Below are 21,570 nucleotides of genomic sequence, written 5' to 3'. Positions count from 1 at the left end.
CCTTGATACTAAAGGGTAGCAGAGCCTACACTTAACCTCAGGTCTTAGGCTCTAAATTCCATATCTTTTTCACAACATCATACCCCAGTCTATTTGCAGGATGGAATGATTTTGTTTTCTTTTTTGGTTCCACCCTGTGTCATGTATTTAACAACCTCTACCATCACCCATGATGCCTGTGACATTATTCCTTTGTCTTTTTATGAAAGATGTTCTTATCTATCCTAAATTCTTATTCCAACAAAAGCTGATCTTCTTATTCATTAGAAATATAGAATAATTGAACAGATTTTTAAATGCAATCTTGAGGGAATTCTCTAGTAACCTTCTCCTAACCCTAGGCTAACAATTTCCACTTCCTTCCATTTCCCCATCATTTAATAAAGTGCATGTTTTCTGTGCACTGTGTCATTGGGGAAAGATAGACATGGAACAATGTCATGTGTGAAGTACTGTAAAGGAAGCACAGACTGTGTGGACACAGATGACCAGGGGACCTGCCATAGCCTCGCAGAAGGATATTGGTTACCTAGTCTTTGGCTTCTGTTCTGGTGTTGATACCTTCCATCATCTATTTTATATCCAGTTGGTAGGCCAGATTCTCTTTCTACATGGTTTTTATCATTCTGACTGTACATTTGTTTGGACTATTAGTAGAAAAATGTTAGTAACAACTAATTATTGATTACTTCGATGTGCTAAGCACTGGTCTAAGAATTTTCCAACAATTTTATGAGGTAGGTGCTACTAATATTCCCATTTTATACATGAGAAAATAAAGGTACACTGTGGTCAAGAAAGTCACTTAAAGTTAGACTGCAAGTAAACTGGCATGTTTGGTAAACTTTGACCATTTTTAAAACATTATTATCCAACAGAACTGACAGGATGGAAATGTTCTGTGCTGTCCGTTCCAGTAGACACTAGCCACGTGGGGCTTATTGAGCAGCTGAAACTGGCTGGTCTGACTGAAACACTGATTTTTAAATTTTATTTAATTACTTTTAATTCAAATTAGTCTGATTTGGCTAATGGCTATGGCATAGGACTGCACACCTACAAAACGTAAGATCTATGAAAGCAAGGAATTTTCTTCTTGGTTTATTTTGCTCAATGCTGAATTCATATTGCCTAGAACTTTGCCTGACAGGTAGTAGGTAATTGACACATATTCATGAGATGAATGATCTAATAATATATGTGACTATGAAATATATAAATGCTTGGGTCATATTAAAATTAAAAACAACTTCTTTGAGTTCACTATATTTAGTGTCTTTCTTGTCTGCAGATTCTGGGAAATGGCTCACACATTTACTGGTCTCAAGCTTCAGGGCTCACTAGGTCGATTTGGGAAAACAACCACTACTGATATAGAAGGTTACATGGAGCTCCCAGATGGGAAGGTGAGAACGGCCTCTATTCTACAATAATAGAGTTATGTGTTCAGGTGACATATGCATATGAAGGCACACTGTACATTCTAAAAAGCACTGCCAATATTAGCAATAACAGATACTATTCTTGGGAATAGAATCAACATTTAATTTTATCTCTTCAGATTATCAATTTTAATACATTTCCATGAAATTGTTATAACCCACATGTACATATCATTTGCTGTTTTTTAACTAAATATTATACACACGTATAAATTATGCAAGCATTTTCATATGTTAATATAGTGATGCACTTGTTTGTTTTAATTATGTCATGGAGTTGCAATGTTTATATCCCCTCCTCCCCTTTCTTTGCCATGATGCTTCCAGAGGATTTACTGAGTCAAAAATGTCTTGTGGCTTTTGTTTTTATTGTCAGATTATTATTCAGCAAGATTAAGCAAATTTACAGGAACATCTGCAACACTGCAGCTTTAAAATAAAGTTTATTTTTTAAAATTGTTAGATTACTTCCTCTCTCTTACAAAATTTATAGCATATTGCCTATAGAATCATTTCTCTATTACTATTATATTTGGTTTCCTATTAAGATTAGTTATTTGTGATCATCTCAATTATTAGTAAATACCAGTGTACAAATATTACTCTAAGGAACAAAATGGTCTAGTTCTTTACCTAGTGGCATATTCTCAGTTAGGACTTATGGTATGTAGGAAGAAATAAAAAGCATTGGATGTTGGCTAAACTATAGTGTAACCAAACCCATAATATGATCATGAATTATTCCACCTTCATATTCATTTTAAGTATATTTTATTTATTATGCTTTTACAGTTGTCCAATTTTTTTCTCCCCTTTATCCACCTCTGCCCTGCACCCCTCTCCTCCTACCAGCATTGCCCCCTCTTAGTTCATGTCCACAGGTCGTGCATATAAGCTCTTTGGCTTCTCCATTTCCTATACTATTTAACCTCCCCTTGGCTATTTTCTACCTACCAATTTTGCTTCTTATTCCCCATACCTCCCCCCCACTCTCCCTCCGCTCCCTCCCTACTGATAACCCTCCATGTTACCTCCATTTCTGTGGTTCTGTTCCTTTTCTAGTTGTTTGTTTTTGTTTTTTAGGTTCAGTTGTTGTTAGTTGTAAGTTTGTTGTGATTTTACTATTCATAGTTTTGATCTTTTTCTTAGATAAGTCCCTTTAACATTTCATACAATAAGAGCTTGGTGATAATGAACTCCTTTAACTTGACCTTATCTGGGAAGCACTTTATCTGCCCTTCCATTCTAAATGATAGCTTTGCTGGATACAGTAATCTTGGATGTAGGTCCTTGCTTTTCATGACTTCAAATACTTCTTTACAGTCCCTTCTTGCCTGTAGGGTTTCTTTTGAGGAATCAGCTGATAGTCTTATGGGATAGTCTTAAGTAACTGTGTCCTTTTCTCTTGCTGCTTTTAAGATTCTCTCCTCTTTAATCTTGGGTAATGTAATTATGATGTGCCCTGGTGTGTTCCTCCTAGGGCCTAATTTCATAGGGACTCTCTGAGGTTCCTGGACTTCAAGAAGTCTATTTCCTTCATCAGGTTGGGGAAGTTTTCCTTTGTTATTTTTTAAAATAAGTTTTCATTTTCTTGCTCTTCCTCTTCTCCTTCTGGCACCCCTATGATTCAGATGTTAGAATGTTTAAAGTTGTCCCATAGGTTCCTAAGCCATTCCTCTTCTCTCTGAATTCTTGTTTCTTCATTCTGTTCTGGTTGATTGTTTATTTCTTCCTTCTGCTCCAAACCTTTGATTTGAGTTCTGGTTTCCTTCCCTTCACTGTTGGTTCCCTGTACATATACCTTTATCTCATTTTGCATAGCCTTCATGTCTTCCTTTATTTTGCAACCATACTCAACCTTTTCTGTGAGCATCCTGATTACCAGTGTTTTGAACTCTGCACCTGATAGGCTGGCTATCTCCTTGTCACTTAGTTCTCTTTCTGAGGTTTTGATCTGTTCTTTCATTTGGGCCACTATTTCTTTGTCTCTGCACACCTGTTACATTGCAAGGGGCGGAGCCTTAGGTATTCACCAGGGTGGGGCAACCCATGTCACTGTGGTATAGCACTGTATGTGGGGGAGGAGTCAGAGAGGGAACAATTCTGCTTGCTCAGCTGTGTCCCTGCTTTCAGTCACTTCCACCACTACCCACAAGCAAATTGGGTCCTCCTGGTGCTGCTGGTGCTGATTCATGGGTGGGTGAGTTTGTGTACATTCTATGCTCTTGTGAGTCCCTCCAATGGTCTCTCCTATGAGACTGGGAGTTTCTCCTGGGGCTGCAATCCCCTCATATTTTTACAGCCAGAGGTTTTGAGACTTTATTTCCCTGTGCTAGGACCCTGGGTCACGCAGTCTGTCTCACTCCCCAATTGTTCCTCCCAGTTTACATACATGCAAATATGGTACCGCCCTGTCTGCCAGCTGCCCCTTTGCCATGTGTGCTCTCTGCTCCGGCTTCCCATCTCTGCCCTCCTACCAGTCTGGATGAATGTTTCTCCTTTAACTCCTTGGTTGTCAGACTTCCATACAGTTCAGTTTTCTGGCATTTCTGGTTCTTTTTTGTTTTTAAATTGGTTGTTGTCTTTTTTGTTGTTGTGAGAGGAAGCAAAGTATATCTATCTATGCCTCTATCTTGGCCAGAAGTCAACCTTCATATTCTGAATACTGTAAGAATTAAGTGACATAAAGATCAATGCAACCCTTGTTAAAAACATGGTATGAGATATATCTTTAAAAGGTTCAGTAGAGTTTGTGTAGACATAGAGGAAAAAAGAAGTCTTTTTGGTTTTTTAAATTTAACTTTATTTTGATTTTTAGAGAGAGGAAAAGGGAGGGAGAAGAGAGGGAGAGAAACATTGATGGGAGAGAGAAATATCAGTTGGTTGCCTTCCATATGCACCCTGACAGGAACCAAACCTACAATCCAGGCACATGCCCTGACTGGGAATCGAACCGGTGACCTTTCTGTTTGCAGAACAATGCCCAGCCAACTGAACCACACCAACGAGGGCAAAAGTCTTTTTAAATGAGAGAGCCACAAGGAAATGTTTAGCATTAGGAATAAATATCAGATATTTAGAGGGCTATTTAGAACAAAGCATTCATGTTGGGAAGGAATAGGAGATGAGATTGAGAAGTGTGGTTGGGTCCTGGTGTATGAGGGCTTTAACAGCCAGGCAGAACTATTACATATCAGAAGAGTAGAGTGACAAATGAAAGAAGTTATAGATAAATTTGGCCATGGAATCCCAAGTGAACTAGAGGAAGGGAAATCTGGAGTCAAGGAGACAAGCTAGGAATGAAGTTGTTGCTTTCTTGCAAGAAGAGGTGATGAGGGCCTAGACTTTTCTCAGGAGAATTGGAAAAGGAAAGCTAGACATTTCCTGTTTGAATGACATTTCAAACAGGAATTCCTTAGGCTTTGGTGACTTTTGGTGGCTTTAGTAACTGGATGGAAGAAACCAAGTCTAAATAAAGACTCTACCACAAGTGGGCTGAAGGTTAATAGATAATATAAATAAGAATGGCTAGACAAAGAGGGAGAAAAGCCTGGGTGAGGTCCTAAGTCACTGTAGGTGAGAGGGACGTGGGGATGCAGGATCCTAGAGCAGGCATAAATGAGATTGGAGTTTCCCAATGGGCATTTCATGGTGTGTTAGTATGCACAGAAGGTCAGTGAAAAAGAGACTTTCTCTTCAAATTCCTTCATATCTAAAAATTCCTCTTGGTGATTCCTAGTAAATACTTCTGTGTCAAAGTGTCCAAGGAGTCCTAGAGCAAAGAAATTTGTTTGACTTAGTTTGTCCTAGTATCTGTCTTCTGAGGCAGTGGTAGTCAGACAGGAGCTTTTGAGCCATGGTGCCTGGTTTAACATCCTGACTCGTCTGAGTGATTTTGGGCAAGATACTTAATGGTTCTGTTCTTCAATTGTTTTCCTTTGTAAAATGGGGTTAATAATAGTCAGGGCTTCCCCTGGCTTACGTGGTTTTATGTGAAGACAAAAACTGTCTTTTCTGGGAAAATAAAGTACCTGACTTGCACAACTGTATATCTTATCCCCAATAAATGTACCTGGTTCATATGGTTTTTAGGAAAAGTTTATGTATATGAAGTGCTCCAGCAGTTCTCTGCACAGAGTCAATACTCCATTAGTATTATTTTTTAGGTAATACCTGTTAAACATCATAAGAACTAGTATTTTGTGGTATGTATTGATATTTTGGGAAGTGGGGAATTAAATGGATTACTAGGGGTTCCAGATGATCATCCTTCTTTGAAACTGGATACTTTTATACTATAATCTTATGAATTCAGTAATGCCCTCACAACTTATCAAACATCTTATAACAATTGATATTATCACACTTAAAAGGTAGAGTCTCACCTATCAAGAGTTTTAAACATAACTCTAACTATTGACTCAGTAATTCCACTCCTGGATTATGTCCTTAAGAGATGTACAAAGAACCTGGCTGGTGTGGCTCAGTGGATTGTGCACTGGCCTGTGAACCAAAGGGTCACTGGTTTGATTCCCAGTCAGGACACATGCCTGGGTTGTGGGCCAGGTTCCCCATAGGGGATGCACGAGAGGCAACCACACATTGATCTTTCTCTCCTTCTCCTACTTCCTCCCTTTTCCTCTCTCTAAAAATAAATAAATAAAATCTTAAAAAAGAGAAATGTACAAAGAAATATATATTAGATATGTTTGAAAAATTACCAGCAGCATACAGCCTCGTCATAACAATGAAAACTATGTGTAACCCTCAGAGGAAATATAGCAACATGTGAGAAGTGGTTCTTCTTGGGGCAGTGAGTTTTCATTTCTATATTTTCTTATTTCTTCCGTATTTAAAATGTTTTACTTTATAATCAAGAAAAATCTTTAAAAAATCATTTTTACTCTTATTGGAGGCATAAATATACATATCTGCTGGTTTTAATGCACATTCCTTCCTTTCCACACACTTGCCAGGTTGTCTCAGGGTCAGAATGGGGCAACATGCTGGTGTGGGAAGCTGGCCTCATCAAAGTCGAGCTCTGTCGAACTGGAAGTAAGTCTTGTCACCAGGGTCCCATCAACCAGATAATGCTAGATGAGGGTGAAGTTATCACTGCTGGGTCAGATGGATGCATTAGGGTAAGTTTTCCTGATACTTGGACAGTAGCACCCACATCTAAGCCTTGCAGATCAGTCAATTGGTTCTATCAGTTTTTTATTTCTCACTACAGTCACTTTATGAAGGAGATCAGTGATCATTTACTCCCAGGTCAACTCATTTTAAATAATGCTTCTCCTGTGGTAAATATTTGAATTCTAGTCAAAATTCATTTATAGCAACTTAGCGCTGAAATTTTCTAAGGAAATCTTTTGTTATTTTGATTCCGTAGTTGAAATAGTAGTTTCAGAAAATGAAAGCCCATGTTAGCACAATATAAACAGTGGACACAGATGTCCTTCCAAAATATCTGGTGTGAATGGGTCATTTTCTAGGGACAATAGTGCCAAACATTTGTTGGTTAGTTTTTTACTGTGGTTACCAATCAGGAATATACTCAAGGATGAGATGAGAGGGTTTGGTTATGGGTGCTCCCCATCCTTGCACCTGACAGTAGTGAACTCACTTGTCCTCACCGGTGGACACAGTCCTGCACATAGTATGGGCTAAGGTGGAGCATTGTTCCTCCTGGTTGTGGTCACACCTGTGCACGTGCGCTCTGCTGTTGCTGACAAACCTGGAGCTTCCTGATTTATTTGGTCCCCTTGATAGGGATTCCACCTGGGGCCTTTCATAAAAAGTGGTAGTGTCCTCTGGATACTCTTTAGGATATATTATCAGAAATAAGACTATTTTTTAATGGCGTGATGATTGTTGACCCCTATTGAGCTTACAATGTCTAATATATTGTTTATGCCATATCTTCTCCAGTCTGCCCTCTAATCATTGGCTTTTTGAACCCAAGTATAAATTTTTTACATTTACTATATTAAACTTAATCTTGTAAGATTTTACTCATTACTCTGAGAATCTTATATCCTTTATTATGTCATACAATATATTCCTCCTTCCAAGATATGTCACCTCAAAATGTCAAGATACAACTGACACACAAAAGCCCTGGACCAGATGGTTTCACAGGAGAATTCTACAGAGCATTTAAGGGAGAGCTAACCCCCATCCTCCACAGATTATTTCAAAAAATTCAGGAAAATGGAAGACTCCCAAACTCGTTTTATGAAGCCAACATCATCCTAATCCCAAAACCAGATGAAGACCTAACAAATAAAGAAAACTTCAGGCCAATATTGCTGATGAACATAGATGCTAACATCCTCAACAAAATATTGGCAAACATTATCCAGCAATACATTAAAAAGATCATATACCATGATCAAGTGGGATTCATCCCAGGGATGCAAGGATGGTACAATATTCACAAATCAATAAACATAATACACCACATAAACAAAAGCAAAGACAAAAACCACATGATCATATCAATAGATGCAGAAAAAGCATTTGATAAGGTACAGCACCCACTTATGATAAAAACACTCAACAAAATGGGGATAGAGGGAGCATTCCTCAACATCATAAAGGCCATACATGAGAGACCTACAGCCAACATCATACTCAATGGACAAAAAATTAGAGCTTTCCCACTAAGATCAGGAACAAGACAAGGATGCCCTCTCTCACCACTCCTATTCAACATAGTATTGGAAGTCCTAGCCACAGCAATCAGACAAGAAAAAGCAATAAAAGGCATCCAAATTGGAAAGAAGGAAACAAAACTGTCATTGTTTGCAGATGACATGATAGTGTACATGGAAAATCCTATAGACTCCACTAAAAAACTACTTGACCTAATAAATGAATTTGGCAAAACAGCTGTATACAAAGTCAATACTCAGAAATCAAAGGCATTCTTGTACACCAACAATGAAACATCAGAAACAGAAATCAGGAGAAAAATCCCATTTGATATAGCAACAAGAAAAATAAAGTACCTAAGAATAAACCTAACCAAGGAGGTAAAAGACCTGTACTCAGAAAACTACACAACACTGAAGAAAGAAATTAAGGAAGACACAAACAAATGGAAGCATGTACCATGCTCATGGATTGGAAGAATTAACATCAGCAAAATGGCCATACTAGCCAAAGTGATCTATAGATTCAATGCAATCCCTATTAAAGTACCCATGACATATTTCACAGATATAGAACAAACATTTCAGAAATTTATATGGAACCATAAACCACCCCGAATAGCTGCAGCAATTTTGAGAAAGAAGAACAAAGCAGGAGGGCTCACAATACCTGATATCAAACTGTATTACAGGCCACTGTAATCAAAACAGCCTGGTACTGGCATAAAGACAGGCACATAGACCAATGGAACAGAATAGAGAGCCTAGAAATAAACCCAAATTTCTACGGTCAATCAATATTTGACAAAGGAGTCAGGAGCATAAAATGGAGCAAAAATAGCCTCTTCAACAAATGGTGTTGGGAGATCTGGACAGCTACGTGCAATAAAATGAAACTCAATCACCAACTTACGCCATACACAAAAATAAATTCAAGGTGGATAAAAGACTTAAATGTAAGTCGTAACACCATAAAAGTCCTAGAGGAAAACATTGTCAGAAAAATCTCAGACATTCCATGCAGTAACATCCTCATAGACACATCCTCTAAAGCAAAGGACATAAAGGAAAGAATAAACAAATGGGACCTCATCAAAATAAAAAGCTTCTGCATGGCTAAAGAAAACAGCATTAAAATACAAAGAGAACCAAGAGTATGGGAAAACATATTAGCCAAGGATACCTCAGACAAGGGTCTGATCTCCAAAATATATAAAGAACTCACATGACTCCACCTCAGGAAGACAACCCAATTAAAAAATGGGCAAAGGACTTGAACAGACACTTCTCCAAGGAAGACATACAGAGGGCCCAGAGACATATGAAAAGATGCTCAACATCACTAGCCATCAGAGAGATGCAAATTAAAACCACAATGAGATACCACCTCACACCTGTCAGAATGGCCAACATAAACAGATCAACAAACAAATGTTGGAGAGGATGTGGATAAAAGGGAACCCTAGTACACTGTTGGTGGGAATGCAGACTGGTATGGCCACTGTGGAAAACAGTATGGAATTTCCTCAGAAAACTAAAAATGGAACTGCCCTTTGACCCAGCAATTCCGCTGCTGGGATTATACCCTAAGAATCCTGAAACACCAATCCAAAAGAACCTGTGCACCCCAATGTTCATAGCAGCACAATTTACAATATCCAAGTACTGGAAGCAACCTAAGTGCCCATCAGCAAATGAGTGGATCCAAAAACTATGGTATATTTACACAATGGAATTCTACGCAGCAGAGAGAAAGAAGGAGCTTATACCCTTTGCAACAGCATGGATGGAATTGGAGAGCACTATGCCAAGTGAAATAAGCCAGGTGGTGAGGGACAAATACCATATGATCTCACCTTTAACTGGGACATAATCAATAGAAGAAAAAAGCAAACAAAATATAACCAGAGACATTGAAGTTAAGAACAATCTAACAATAGCCAGAGGGGAGGGGGTAAGGGACAGTGGGGAGAAGGGTTTTCAGGAACTACTATAAATGTCACATGGACAAAACCAAGGGGGAGGGTGGAAGCAGGGGAGGGAGGTAGGCTTGGTTGGGGTGGGGTAGAAGGGTGGGGAGAAGATGGAGACAAGTGTAATTGAACAACAATAAAAGAATTTAAAATTTGAAAAAAAAGGTCAAGATACCAAATGGAAGAAATCCTCAAGAGAAAAGAAGTTAAATGTTTCACAGAAGATCCCTTCATGGACACTGCTAATTTCTAAGCTTGATTCCCTTTTCAAAATTCATTCTCATCTCTTCAGTCCTTTATGTTGAAATCTCTACTTCTCACCCCTTAGGAAAAACTTACCCCAACTCCAGGCATTAGTCCAGCCCTAGGACCTGGGCCTCCCGCTACAAGGCTAACCTAAATGGGGCTACACCAACTCTCCCTGAAGTTACTTTCTCAGAGTCTGAGTTATTGAGCCCAGGATAACACAGCAGGATGTGTCAACAGAACCATCCAGAGTGGGCTCTTGCACTTCACAGAGGAAGTCCTTCTGAATCTCTCTGCTGCGTGATGTGAAATTATGCTCCTGCACCCTTCCTGTAGCATTCTGGCCTGCCATCCCAAGAACAACAATCCATATCCAAATAATACGATCTAAATTGATGATAAGGAAGAGAAACAGTTTCTAATAAACACATCATCGCATTCATTTTCTCTGTTTGTAATGAAGATAGTGCTTGAATTATTAAGCAAGAACATCTACTTCCCCTTTTCAAGGGCCTACGGGTATATATGGAGCAGGGATTATTATGATGTCTTGCTGAACAAGTGAACCATTTACTCCTTATGGCCACTCTCTGTGCGGAAAGACCTGTTACATACATATCTTTAAACCTTGATATATAGATTACTTTGGGCAAATTAGAATTATTATTTAGAGCTGTATTTTCTTACAAATCTCTGTAAATACAAGGCATTTCTTTGTGTTTCTTCTATGGGTTAGAAAATATTAATTCAGAAACTGCTCAATGATTAAAGTATTTTCTTATTAATTTTATAAGATATGGGATTTTGAGACCATAGACACTGCTGATGTTATAGATGACACTGGATTGCTAGAGATCGAACCCATTAATGAACTTCAAGTAGACAAGAATGTTAAACTCTTCTCTATGATAAAAATGAATGAAACCGGAAATAACGTTTGGTTGGCTCAGGTAAGTTGCATTCTTCTCTCTTGGCTCTTTTAAAGTTACCTGGACATAAAATTAAAATAGTATTAAAATTTATTGTCACTACAAGTCTATTTTACCATTAAGACTACTTTTGAAACCTGAATGAAGAGTTCCTAAGTGTTGTGTTTAATAGACTATATTATATTTCAGAAAACCTATTAGAAGCATTTTTATTATGTTAAACTAACTGTAAGTATAATGAGATTGCTTTGTTTATTGGGTAGTGGTGTTCTAAGATATATATAAGTTGATTTAGTTAAATATCAGTCACACTTTAAAATATATATAAGCTAATAATGTTATTGTTTGTTCTTTAAATCATAGGAAGAAAATTATTTTCATTTGATAAAAGTTCATATTGATTAAGACAAAATGTTACTAGGTATTTAATTTTTTAGGATTCCAATGGAGCCATATGGAAGCTTGACCTTAGTTTTTCAAATATCGTAAGTTGCCTATTTTCCTACTTTTCCTAATTTTCATAATAATACATCTTTGTTATTCTTCCTTAAAAGATACTTTATTTTTCTCCATATTTGATCATTGTTCCCATCAAAAACTTGGTCAATATATCTGATTACTGAGAACTCATATTGTTTTTTTCTCTCTTATTTCATTATTATTGTACATTTTAAGATGTCTATCTCATAGCCAAATGTACCAGAAAAGTGACCCTGACAATGGCTAACATATAGTGCTTCCCAGTTTTCATAAACATAAGCCATTTGCATTGATTTTTATCTCATGTGGTCCTCATGACTATTCTATTTAGTGTGCAGGCAGTTGCCATTATCTCATTTTACTGATGGAGAAATGGCATTTTACTGATGGAAACTGGCATTCAAGGGGGCTTATGCAAAATGACACAGCTGCCAACACTGATTCTCCTGATTCCCAAATCCAGTGTGCTTTCTAACCTATTATGCTTTTTCTTATTTCTCTTAGGATAAAATCACACATGTAGTTACAGGGTGTTATTTGCAATTCTTTAAACTTGACCTTAATTCTATGTTAAGCTGTCTTTGAATTTAATATAATTTTCATCTTTGCATGATCAGACACAAGATCCAGAATGCCTCTTCTCCTTCCATTGTGGAGCCATTGAAGCCTTGGCTGTGTCTCCTGTCACTTACCTTATGGCCACTACTTCCTTGGACTGTAAGTTGGACCTCTTAATGACAATATAGCTGGTCTTTTTGTTTCATTTGAAATACATTTTTTGTTTGTGAAACATTAAAGCATTTGAGAATTTTTCCAAAAGAGAAATCTTTTAATGCAAGTGAGATGAGTTTTTGTGGAGGGGAGAGGGCATAAAATGCAGCAGCCACGGTTGTTGAGAGGCGAAAATAAGTACACAATCAGTAAGTCACTCATGAAGATGTTGTTCATTTTGGTCTAATACATACTTGTGCTGTTCCTCTTTCCATCTCCTTTCTTTCTTCTTGATTTGCAGAGAATGTATGAGGACTGTGCGAAGTGAAACTGATCTACCAGTCCATCATCAGTTGTCTTTTCCTTTTTGACTTTAAATAATTTTTTTATTTTTCATTGACAGTTGACATACAATATTATATTAGTTTCAGATGTACAACTCAATGATTAGACATTCTATAACTTACTAAGTGATCACCCTGGTAAATCTAATACCTATCTGACACCATATCTAGTTATTACAGTATTATTGACTGAGTTCCCTATGCTGTACTTTACCGCCCCATGACCATTCTGTAACTACCAATTTATCCTTCTTAATTCCCTCACCTTTTTAATTCTTCTCCTACGCGCCTCCCATCTGGAAATCATCAAAATTTTCTCTGTATCTATGATTCTTTTTCTGTTCTACTTGTTTTTTTTATTTTGGGTTTTTTTTTTTAGATTCCACATATAAATGAAATCGTCTGGTATCTTGTCTTTCCCTATCTGACTTATTTCACTCAGTATAATACCCACTAGATTCATTCATGTTGTTACAGATGGCAAGATTTTATTCTTTTTTATGAGTGAGTCATATTCCATTGTATATACATACTATTTCTTCTTTATTCATTCATCTATTGATTGACATTTAGGTTGTTTTCATATCTTGGCTGTTGTAAATAATGCTGCAGTGAACATATGTATATATGTATCTTTTTGATTCAGTGTTTTTGGTTTCTTCCAAGAAATACCCAGAAATGGAATTTCTTTGTTCTTTTGTTGTCTTTTGTTACAGCCTTTGTTTTAAAGTCCACTTTTTCTAGTATAAGTATTGCTACCCCAGCTTTTTAAAAATTTCTAATCATCTATTGATGGATACTTAGGATATTTTCCTATCTTGGCTATTGTAAATAATGATTCAGTAAACATATGTATGTACATATCCTTTTGATTTACTGTTTCGGGTTTCTTCTAAGAAATACCCAGAAATGGAATTGCTGGGTCCTTTGTTGTCTCTTATATCCTTTATGTTAAAGTCCATTTTGTAGGACTTCTAGTCAAGATGGATGCATAGGTAGACACACTTTGCCTCCTCACTCAACCAAAAGAAGAATTAAAATGAAACCTCAAGACCAATAATACCCAGAAGTGTCAGAAAATCAAACTGTATGGATATCCAATTACCAAGAATTTAAAGAAGCCACATTCATTTAGATGGGTAGCAGGGGTGGAATCATGGAGATGAGTGAAGAGGCAAGAAGCCATGTTGTGGTGGTGGTGGAACAGGTGATCCCACAATCATGTGTGATGGTTAACAATTGGGAGGGATACCTTGGGAGTGAGTAATCCCAGTCTCAGGCCAGACTGCTCAGCCCAGGGTTGCAGTGCCGGGAAGATAAGTCCCCATTACTTCTGGCTATAAAAAGCAGTGGGGGTTGGGGTGGTGGAAGAAACTGCTGGATTTTCAGGAGAGTCTGTTTAAAGGGCCTTCATAGACTTAGAACATATACAAACCCACTCTGGCATTTACCACCAGGGAAACAGCTGGAAGGACACCAGTCGCATATGGGAAGTGGATGAAGTGACTAGAAATGGGACTAGTGCTGGGCAAACTTCCAGAAGCCAGGCAATGTCATTATCCCCTCTCTGAACCCGCCCCCACACAGAACCAAAAAACAGCAAAGTGGATTGACCTGTCCTGGCAATTACTTAAGGCTCCACCTCATACAACTTAACAGGTGCACCAAGACAGGGAGTCAAAGCAGCTCTACCTAATACACAGAAACAAACATGGGGAGGCTGCCAAATTGAAGAGACAAAGAAATATGAACAAAACCCCAGAAAAAGAACTAAACAAAACAGAGATAGCCAACCTCTCAGATGCAGAGTTCAAAACTGGTCATTAGGATGCTCAGAGAAGTTGAGTACAGCAAAAACATAAGGGAAAAAAAGAAGGTTACATTAAGTGAAATAAAGAAAAATCTACAGGGAACCAATAGTGAAGGGAAAGAATCTGGGATTCAAGTCAACAATTTGGGACATAAGGAAGAAATAAACATTCAATCAGAACAGCAAGAGGAAACAAGTATTAAAAATAACAAGAATAGTATAAGAAAACTCTGGGACATCTCCAAATGTGCCAACATCTGAATCATAGGGGTGCCAGAAGAAGAGGAACAGCAAGAAATCGAAAACTTATTTGAAAAAATAATGAAAGAACACTTCACTAATTTGGTGAAGGAAAGAGACATACAAATCCAGGAAGCACAGAAAGTCCCAAACAAGTTGGACCCAAAGAGGTCCACACCAAGGTACATTACAATTAAAATGCCAAAGTTTAAGATAAAGAGACAATCTTTTTAAAAAAAAATATTTATTGATTATGCTATTACAGTTGTCCCATTTCCCCCCCTTCACTCCACTCCATCCTGGCCACACCCTCCCTCCCACATTCCCCTCCTATAGTTCATGTCCATGGGTCATACTTATAAGTTCTTTGGCTTCTACATTTCCTATACTATTCTTACCCTCCCCCTGTCTATTTTCTACCTATCATTTATGCTACTTATTCTCTGTACCTTTCCCCCCTCTCTCCCTCCCACTCCCCTGTTGATAACCCTGCATGAGATCTCCATTTCTGTGGTTCTGTTCTTGTTCTAGTTGTTTGCTTAGTTTGCTTTTGTTTTTGTTTTAGGTGTAGTTGTTAATAACTGTGAGTTTGCTGTCATTCTTACTGTTCATATTTTTTATCCTCTTTTTCTTAGATAAGTCCCTTTAACATTTCATATAATAAGGGCTTGCTGATGATGAACTCCTTCAACTTGACCTTATCTGAGAAGCACTTTATCTTCCCTTCCATTCTAAATGATAGCTTTGCTGGATAGAGTAATCTTGGATGTAGGTCCTTGCCTTCCATGACTTGGAATACTTCTTTCCAGCCCCTTCTTGCCTGCAAGGTTTCTTTTGAGAAATCAGCTGATAGTCTTATGGGAACTCCTTTGTAGGTAACTGTGTCCTTTTCTCTTGCTGCTTCTAAGAATCTCTCCTTCTGCTTAATCTTGGGTAATGTAATTATGATGTGCCTTGGTGTGTTCCTCCTTGAGCCTAGCTTTTTTGGGACTCTCTGAGCTTCCTGGACTTCCTGGAAGTCTATTTCCTTTGCCAGATTAGGGAAGTTTTCCTTCATTATTTGCTCCAATAAGTTTTCAATTTTTTGTTCTTCCTCTTCTCCTTCTGGCACCCCTATGATTTGGATGTTGTAATATTTAAAGATGTCCTGGAGGTTCCTAAGCCTCTCCTCATTTTTTTGAATTCTTGTTTCTTCATTCTTTTCTGGTTGGATGTTTATTTCTTCCTCCCTTCTGGTCCACACCATTGATTTGAGTCCCAGTTTCCTTCCCATCACTATTGGTTCCCTGTACATTTTCTTTTGTTTCTCTTAGCATAGTCTTCATTTTTTTCATCTAATTTGTGACCAAATTCAACCAATTCTGTGAGCATCCTGATTACCAGTGTTTTGAACTGTGCATCTGATAGGTTGGTTATCTCTTGGTTGCTTAATTGTATTTTTTCTGGAGCTTTGATCTGTTCTTTTATTTGGGCTTTTTTTTTTGGTCTTGGTGCGCCTGTTACATAAAGGGGAGGAGCCTTAGGTGTTTACCAGGGCTGGGGCAGGGTAACGCTGGTCACTGCTCTGTGATGCTGTGCATGGGGGAGAGGCCAAGAGGGAGCAATGGTACTTGCTCCACTTTCTGCCGGATGTCAGTTACTCCCTCCGCTACCCACAATCAAACTGGGCCCCTCTAGTGGGTAGGCTTGCACATGCTCTAGGCCCCTGTGGGAATGAGCTTTCCTGTGAGGCTGGGAGTTTCTCCTGCTGCCACCTCAACCTCCACGGGTGTTTTCAATCAGAGGTTTGAGGCTTTATTTCCCCACGCTGGAGCCCTGGGTACACAGTCTATTTTGCTCCCCCACAGTTCCTCCCGGTTTATCTGTGTGAATGTGGGGCTGTGGGGTCTGCTAGCTGCCGCACTGCCTGCCCTGTTCCACAATCCACCACCTCACTGGGTCTGCCAGCTGCCGCCTTGCTCTGAGTCCTCTCCGCCCTGGCTGCCCGTCTCCGCCCCTCCTACTGGTCTGGATGAATGTTTCTTCTTTATCTCCTTGGTTGTCGGACTTCCATACAGTTCAATTTTCTGTCAGTTCTGGTTGTTTTTTGTTTTTAAATTGTTGTTGTCCTTCTTTTGGTTGTGCGAGGAGCCGCAGTGTGTCTACCTACACCTCCATCTTGATAAAGAGACAATCTTAAAAGCAGCAAGAGAAAAGGAGACAGTTACCTACAAAGGAGTTCCCATAAGACTATCAGCTGATTTCTCAAAAGAAACTTTGCAGGCTAGAAGGGACTGGCAAGAATTATTCAAAGTGATGAATCTAGGTCTCTACACCCTAGATTACTCTATCTAGCAAAGCTATCATTTAGAAAGGAAGGGAAGATAAAGTACTTTCCAGACAAAGTAAAGCAGAAGTTGTTCATCATCACAAAGGCATTATTACATGAAATGTTAAAGGGACTTATTTAGGAAAAAGAAGATAATCGAAAGTATGAACATTAAAATGGCAACAAATTCACAGCTATCGATAACTGAATCTAAACAAACTAACTAACTAACTAACTAACTAAGCAAACAACCAGGACAGAAACAGAATCATAGATATGGAGATCATTTGGAGGGTTATCAGTTAGGAGAGGGAAGGGGGAGGATAGGGGGAAAGGTCAAGGGAATAAGAAGCATAATTGGTGGGTACAAAATAGACAGAGGGAGTTCAAGTAGTACAGGAAATGGAGAAGCCAAAGAGCCTATATGCACGGGCCATGGTGATGTGCATATGAGCTAAGGAGGGGGATTTGTGGAGGGAATGGGGGTACTGGGCAGAGGGAGGCAACGGGGGAGAAAAATTGGGACAACTGTAATAGCATAATCAAGAAAATAAGCTTCAAAAATGCAGTCCATTTTGTCTAGTATGAGTGTTGCTACCCCAGCTTTTTTTTCCATTTCCATTCATCTATTGATGGATACTTAGGTTTTCATATCTTGGCTGTTGTAAATAATACAGTAAACAAACACACACACACATATATATATCTTTTTGATTTAGTGTTTTGAGTTTCTTCTGAGAAATACCCAAAAGTGTAATCCTTTGCCGGATCCTTTGTTGTCTTTTGTTATAGCCTTTATTTTAAAGTCCATTTTGTCTGGTACAAGAATTGCTATCCCAGTTTTTTTTCATTTTCATTTTCATGAAATATCTTTATCCATCCCTTTCCTTTCAGTCTGTATGTGTCTTTCTTTCTGAAGGACAGCATATGAACAGCATATGTAAGGGTGCTGGGGTTTTTTTTCCACTCAGCCTCCGCATGTCTTTTGATTGGAGCACTTAATCCATTTCCTTTCAAAGAAAATGGTGATAGATAGTATTTATTGCCATTTTATTATTCATATTTTTATCTCTTTTTTTTCTTCTGCCAGAAGACCCTTTAACATTTCTTGTAATAATGGTTTGGTGGTGATGTACTCCTTTAGCTTTTTCTTGTCTTGGAAGGTTTTTATCTGTCCATCAATTGTTAATGATAGCTTTGCTGGGTAGAGTAATCTTGGTTTAGGTTCTTGCTTTACATCACTTTAAATATTTCATGCCAATTACTTCTGGCCTGCAAAGTTTCTAATGGGAAATCAGTTAACAGTCTTGTTCAGTTCCCTTACAAGTAACCAACTGCTTTTTTTCTTGCTGCCCAGTCAAGGGAATGTGTAGAAATTTTGACTAAGGAAAGGTTATTGAATTATCAGTTGATTTAGTTACTTATGAAATTTCTTGTTATAATGCTCAACATGTAAAGAGAGCCAAAGTTACTTAAAAATGGATTATGTTTACATTTTTTTCTTTTAAAACTGTCTTTCTGTAGGCTCTGTTCGAATCTATGATTTTGCCAGCAAAACCCTTTTGACTCATGTGAAATTCAAACAAGGAGGCACTGCCCTTGCTTGGGTTCCTCGACTGGTAAGTTTATTATAATGAACTTCTACCAGACTCTATTAATAAATATAGTACAACAGTGCTATTTCTCAGAAATACAGATATTTTTGTCTCTGGGTTTCAGAGAAGAATAAAAATTTTAAGTTAGTTTATTCATTAGAATGTGATAGAAATCATATTAGACCTTCCTATTGTGATTTTGGTCCTGTTTTAATGAAAATTTATTTTTCTGCCACCTGCAGATTAGTAGTTGTTCTGTGTTACAAAGTCATCACCCAAGAGAACTTTTGTATATATCCTCTCTCTGCCTGGCTCTGATTTCATTCATTCTATTTATATTTCCAGCACGCCTACTAAGTGCTGGGCCTTGTTCTGGTTCTGGGACTACAGCAGTGAACAAAGACAGAAATACTTGCCCTCATCGCACCTCGCACTCTAGTGAGAGATAGGAGGCAGAAACTGATGCTAAACGAATAAGTAAAACAGGTGACATGTTAGATAATAAGAGCTATGGGAAAAAAATTAGGCAGAGCCAGGGAGTTGTTCTAGTTATCTGTTGTTGTGTAACAAACTACCACAAAATGTAGTGGTACAAAGCAGCAACCATTTTGTTTTGCTCACATACTCTCTGCAGATTGGGAATTCAGACAGATGACAGCAGGGACGGGCTATGACTGCTTCATGGTGTCTGGGACCTCAGCTGGGAAGACCTGGATGGCTGGGTCCTGGAATCATCTAAAAGCTTCTGAACATTAGGTCTGGCACCTGGGTTAAAGGCTGGACTAAGCTGGGGCGTCAGCAGGAGTGGTCACCTAATATTCCCTCCATGTGGCTTGGGCTTCATCACAGCGTGGTGGCCTCAGGGCAGTTACACACTTCTTACACCATAGCTCAGGGTTCCAAGATCTAGTGTCCCAACAACAAAGCGGAAGCTGCTGGCTTTCCCAGCCTCTGGAGCCACATCATGCCGTATTCCATTGGGTGAAGCACTCACAAGCTCCACCCAGATTAAAGGGAGAGGAACTTAATAGCCCATCTTTTCATGGGAGGCATGTCAGGTAATTTGCAGCTATGTTTTTTATTTTTAATATCTTTTTGTAAAATTTGCTCCTGAGGATATGTTTTTATTGATGAGAGAGAGAGAGAGAGAGAGAGAGAGAAACAGCAATGTGAGAGAGAAACATTGATTGGTTGATTCCCTGACCAATGCCCTGACCAGGGATTGAACCACAGCCTAGGTATGTGTCCTGGCCAGGAATCAAACCCACAACCTTTTGTGTACAGATGATGCTCCAACCAGTTGAGCCACCCAGCCAGGCCTTGCAGCCATGTTCTTTGAAATGGGAGTATTTGGGGAATGTTTTAAAAAGAAAATGACCCTGGATTGAGCATGGGACTGTGAACCAAAGGGTCACCAGTTTGATTCCCAATCAGGACACATGCCTGGGTTGTGGGCCAGGTCCCCAGTAGGGGGGGCAAGAGAGGCAACCACACACTGATGTTTTTCTCCCTCTCTTTCTCTCTCCCTTCCCCTCTCTCTAAAAATAAATAAATAAAACCTTTAAAAAAAAAAAAGGAAATGTTCCAGGCTCAACGTAGATGCAGAGAAGACTGGAATGGAGGGGAATTTCATGATAGGATCAAGATTAAAGGAGAATTTAGGCTAAGGAATAGAGGCAGAACAATGATTAGGCTAGAAAAGTAGAAACCACAGCATATTTGAATTACCATCCTGGCTCATTGTTGTTTTTTTTTTTAAATAGAATTTATTAGGGTGACATTGGTTAACAAAATTCTATAGGTTTCAGGTATGCAATTCTATAATACATGTCTCTACACTCTTACTGAAGTCTTTAAAATATAGTCCAAGTAATTGAATTATTTATTCAGATGGTTTTGTGATGTCCATAGAATGTTTGCCATTGTAGCCTTTCATCCAAGTAATGATCATATGGATATTATACTAGAATTGAAATGCTCCTTTCCATACTTCCTGGCTTCTGGAAAACACTACATCATTCTTGACAACTGAGCTTAGGTCAAACGTCATTTCCTCTGCACAGCTCTTTGTGACCCACCTTCAAATAGAGCTACGTGTTCCTCCCTCTGTTATATTTTGTTTTTTTAAGGATTGCATGCATGCCTCTTTTAGAGCACAACATAGATGATTTGCTTTATCACATTTCCTTCCCACAAGACTGTTCTTCATGATGACAGTCGTACCCATTCTCCTTTGTCCCTCCAGTGCCTCCACAGTTACTGGTACCTTGACACTTAGTAAATGGTTGCAGAATTAACAACATTCAACTGGAGTTGAATGTAGTACAGTTTTCTTATTTCCAACAATCTTATAATTGCCTGGCCTCAGGAAAGATCCCTCTGCTCTAAAGAATACCATGGCTGCCGCCCTTCTCCTCGGTGCCTTTCAAGACAACAGATGTAGCACATTCCGACATTGCCAGGTTTACATCTCCAGCCCAGACTTCTCTGCTAAGCTGCAGACTGTATATCGTCTCTATTTTGAGGTCTCCAGGGCACCTCAAACTCAACATGGCCAAGACCAAATGAATGATTTTCTGCTTGCCCCCAGCCATTTCTTCCTTCCGAAACAATATCAGCAACAAACCGCAAACACACCTGGCTCCCTTCCCGTGTTTCTGACTCAGTGTATGTCTTAGTCGCCCTGACACCTCCCCCTGCCTCACTCCTCATACCCAGTCACTACCAATAGGGTCATTATACCTCTTACTAAAATACATCTATGTCCCTCATCTCCACTACATCACCTCAGACCAAGCGACCACAATCACTGTCCTCGAGTACGGCAGCCGTCTCT

At 38.8% G+C, this 21,570-nt stretch overlaps 1 protein-coding gene across 3 annotated transcripts in view; it reads left to right on the top strand.

Annotated features, from left to right (window-relative positions):
- The window catches only part of CFAP44 (cilia and flagella associated protein 44), a 117,032-nt gene that overhangs the window by 27,225 nt on the left and 68,237 nt on the right, over positions 1-21,570 (top strand). For all 3 annotated transcript variants that reach the window (XM_024578109.3, XM_045185778.2, XM_045185779.2), the window contains 6 exons: positions 1,292-1,406; positions 6,419-6,583; positions 11,112-11,267; positions 11,684-11,731; positions 12,344-12,443; positions 18,664-18,758. In XM_024578109.3, coding sequence (XP_024433877.2) covers positions 1,292-1,406; positions 6,419-6,583; positions 11,112-11,267; positions 11,684-11,731; positions 12,344-12,443; positions 18,664-18,758 — 679 coding nt within the window. The remainder of the gene's footprint in view (positions 1-1,291; positions 1,407-6,418; positions 6,584-11,111; positions 11,268-11,683; positions 11,732-12,343; positions 12,444-18,663; positions 18,759-21,570) is intronic.

Source organism: Desmodus rotundus, chromosome 2, assembly GCF_022682495.2.
Source record: "Desmodus rotundus isolate HL8 chromosome 2, HLdesRot8A.1, whole genome shotgun sequence".
NCBI lineage: Eukaryota > Metazoa > Chordata > Mammalia > Chiroptera > Phyllostomidae > Desmodus > Desmodus rotundus.
This window is presented reverse-complemented; position numbering and strand designations above follow the sequence as displayed.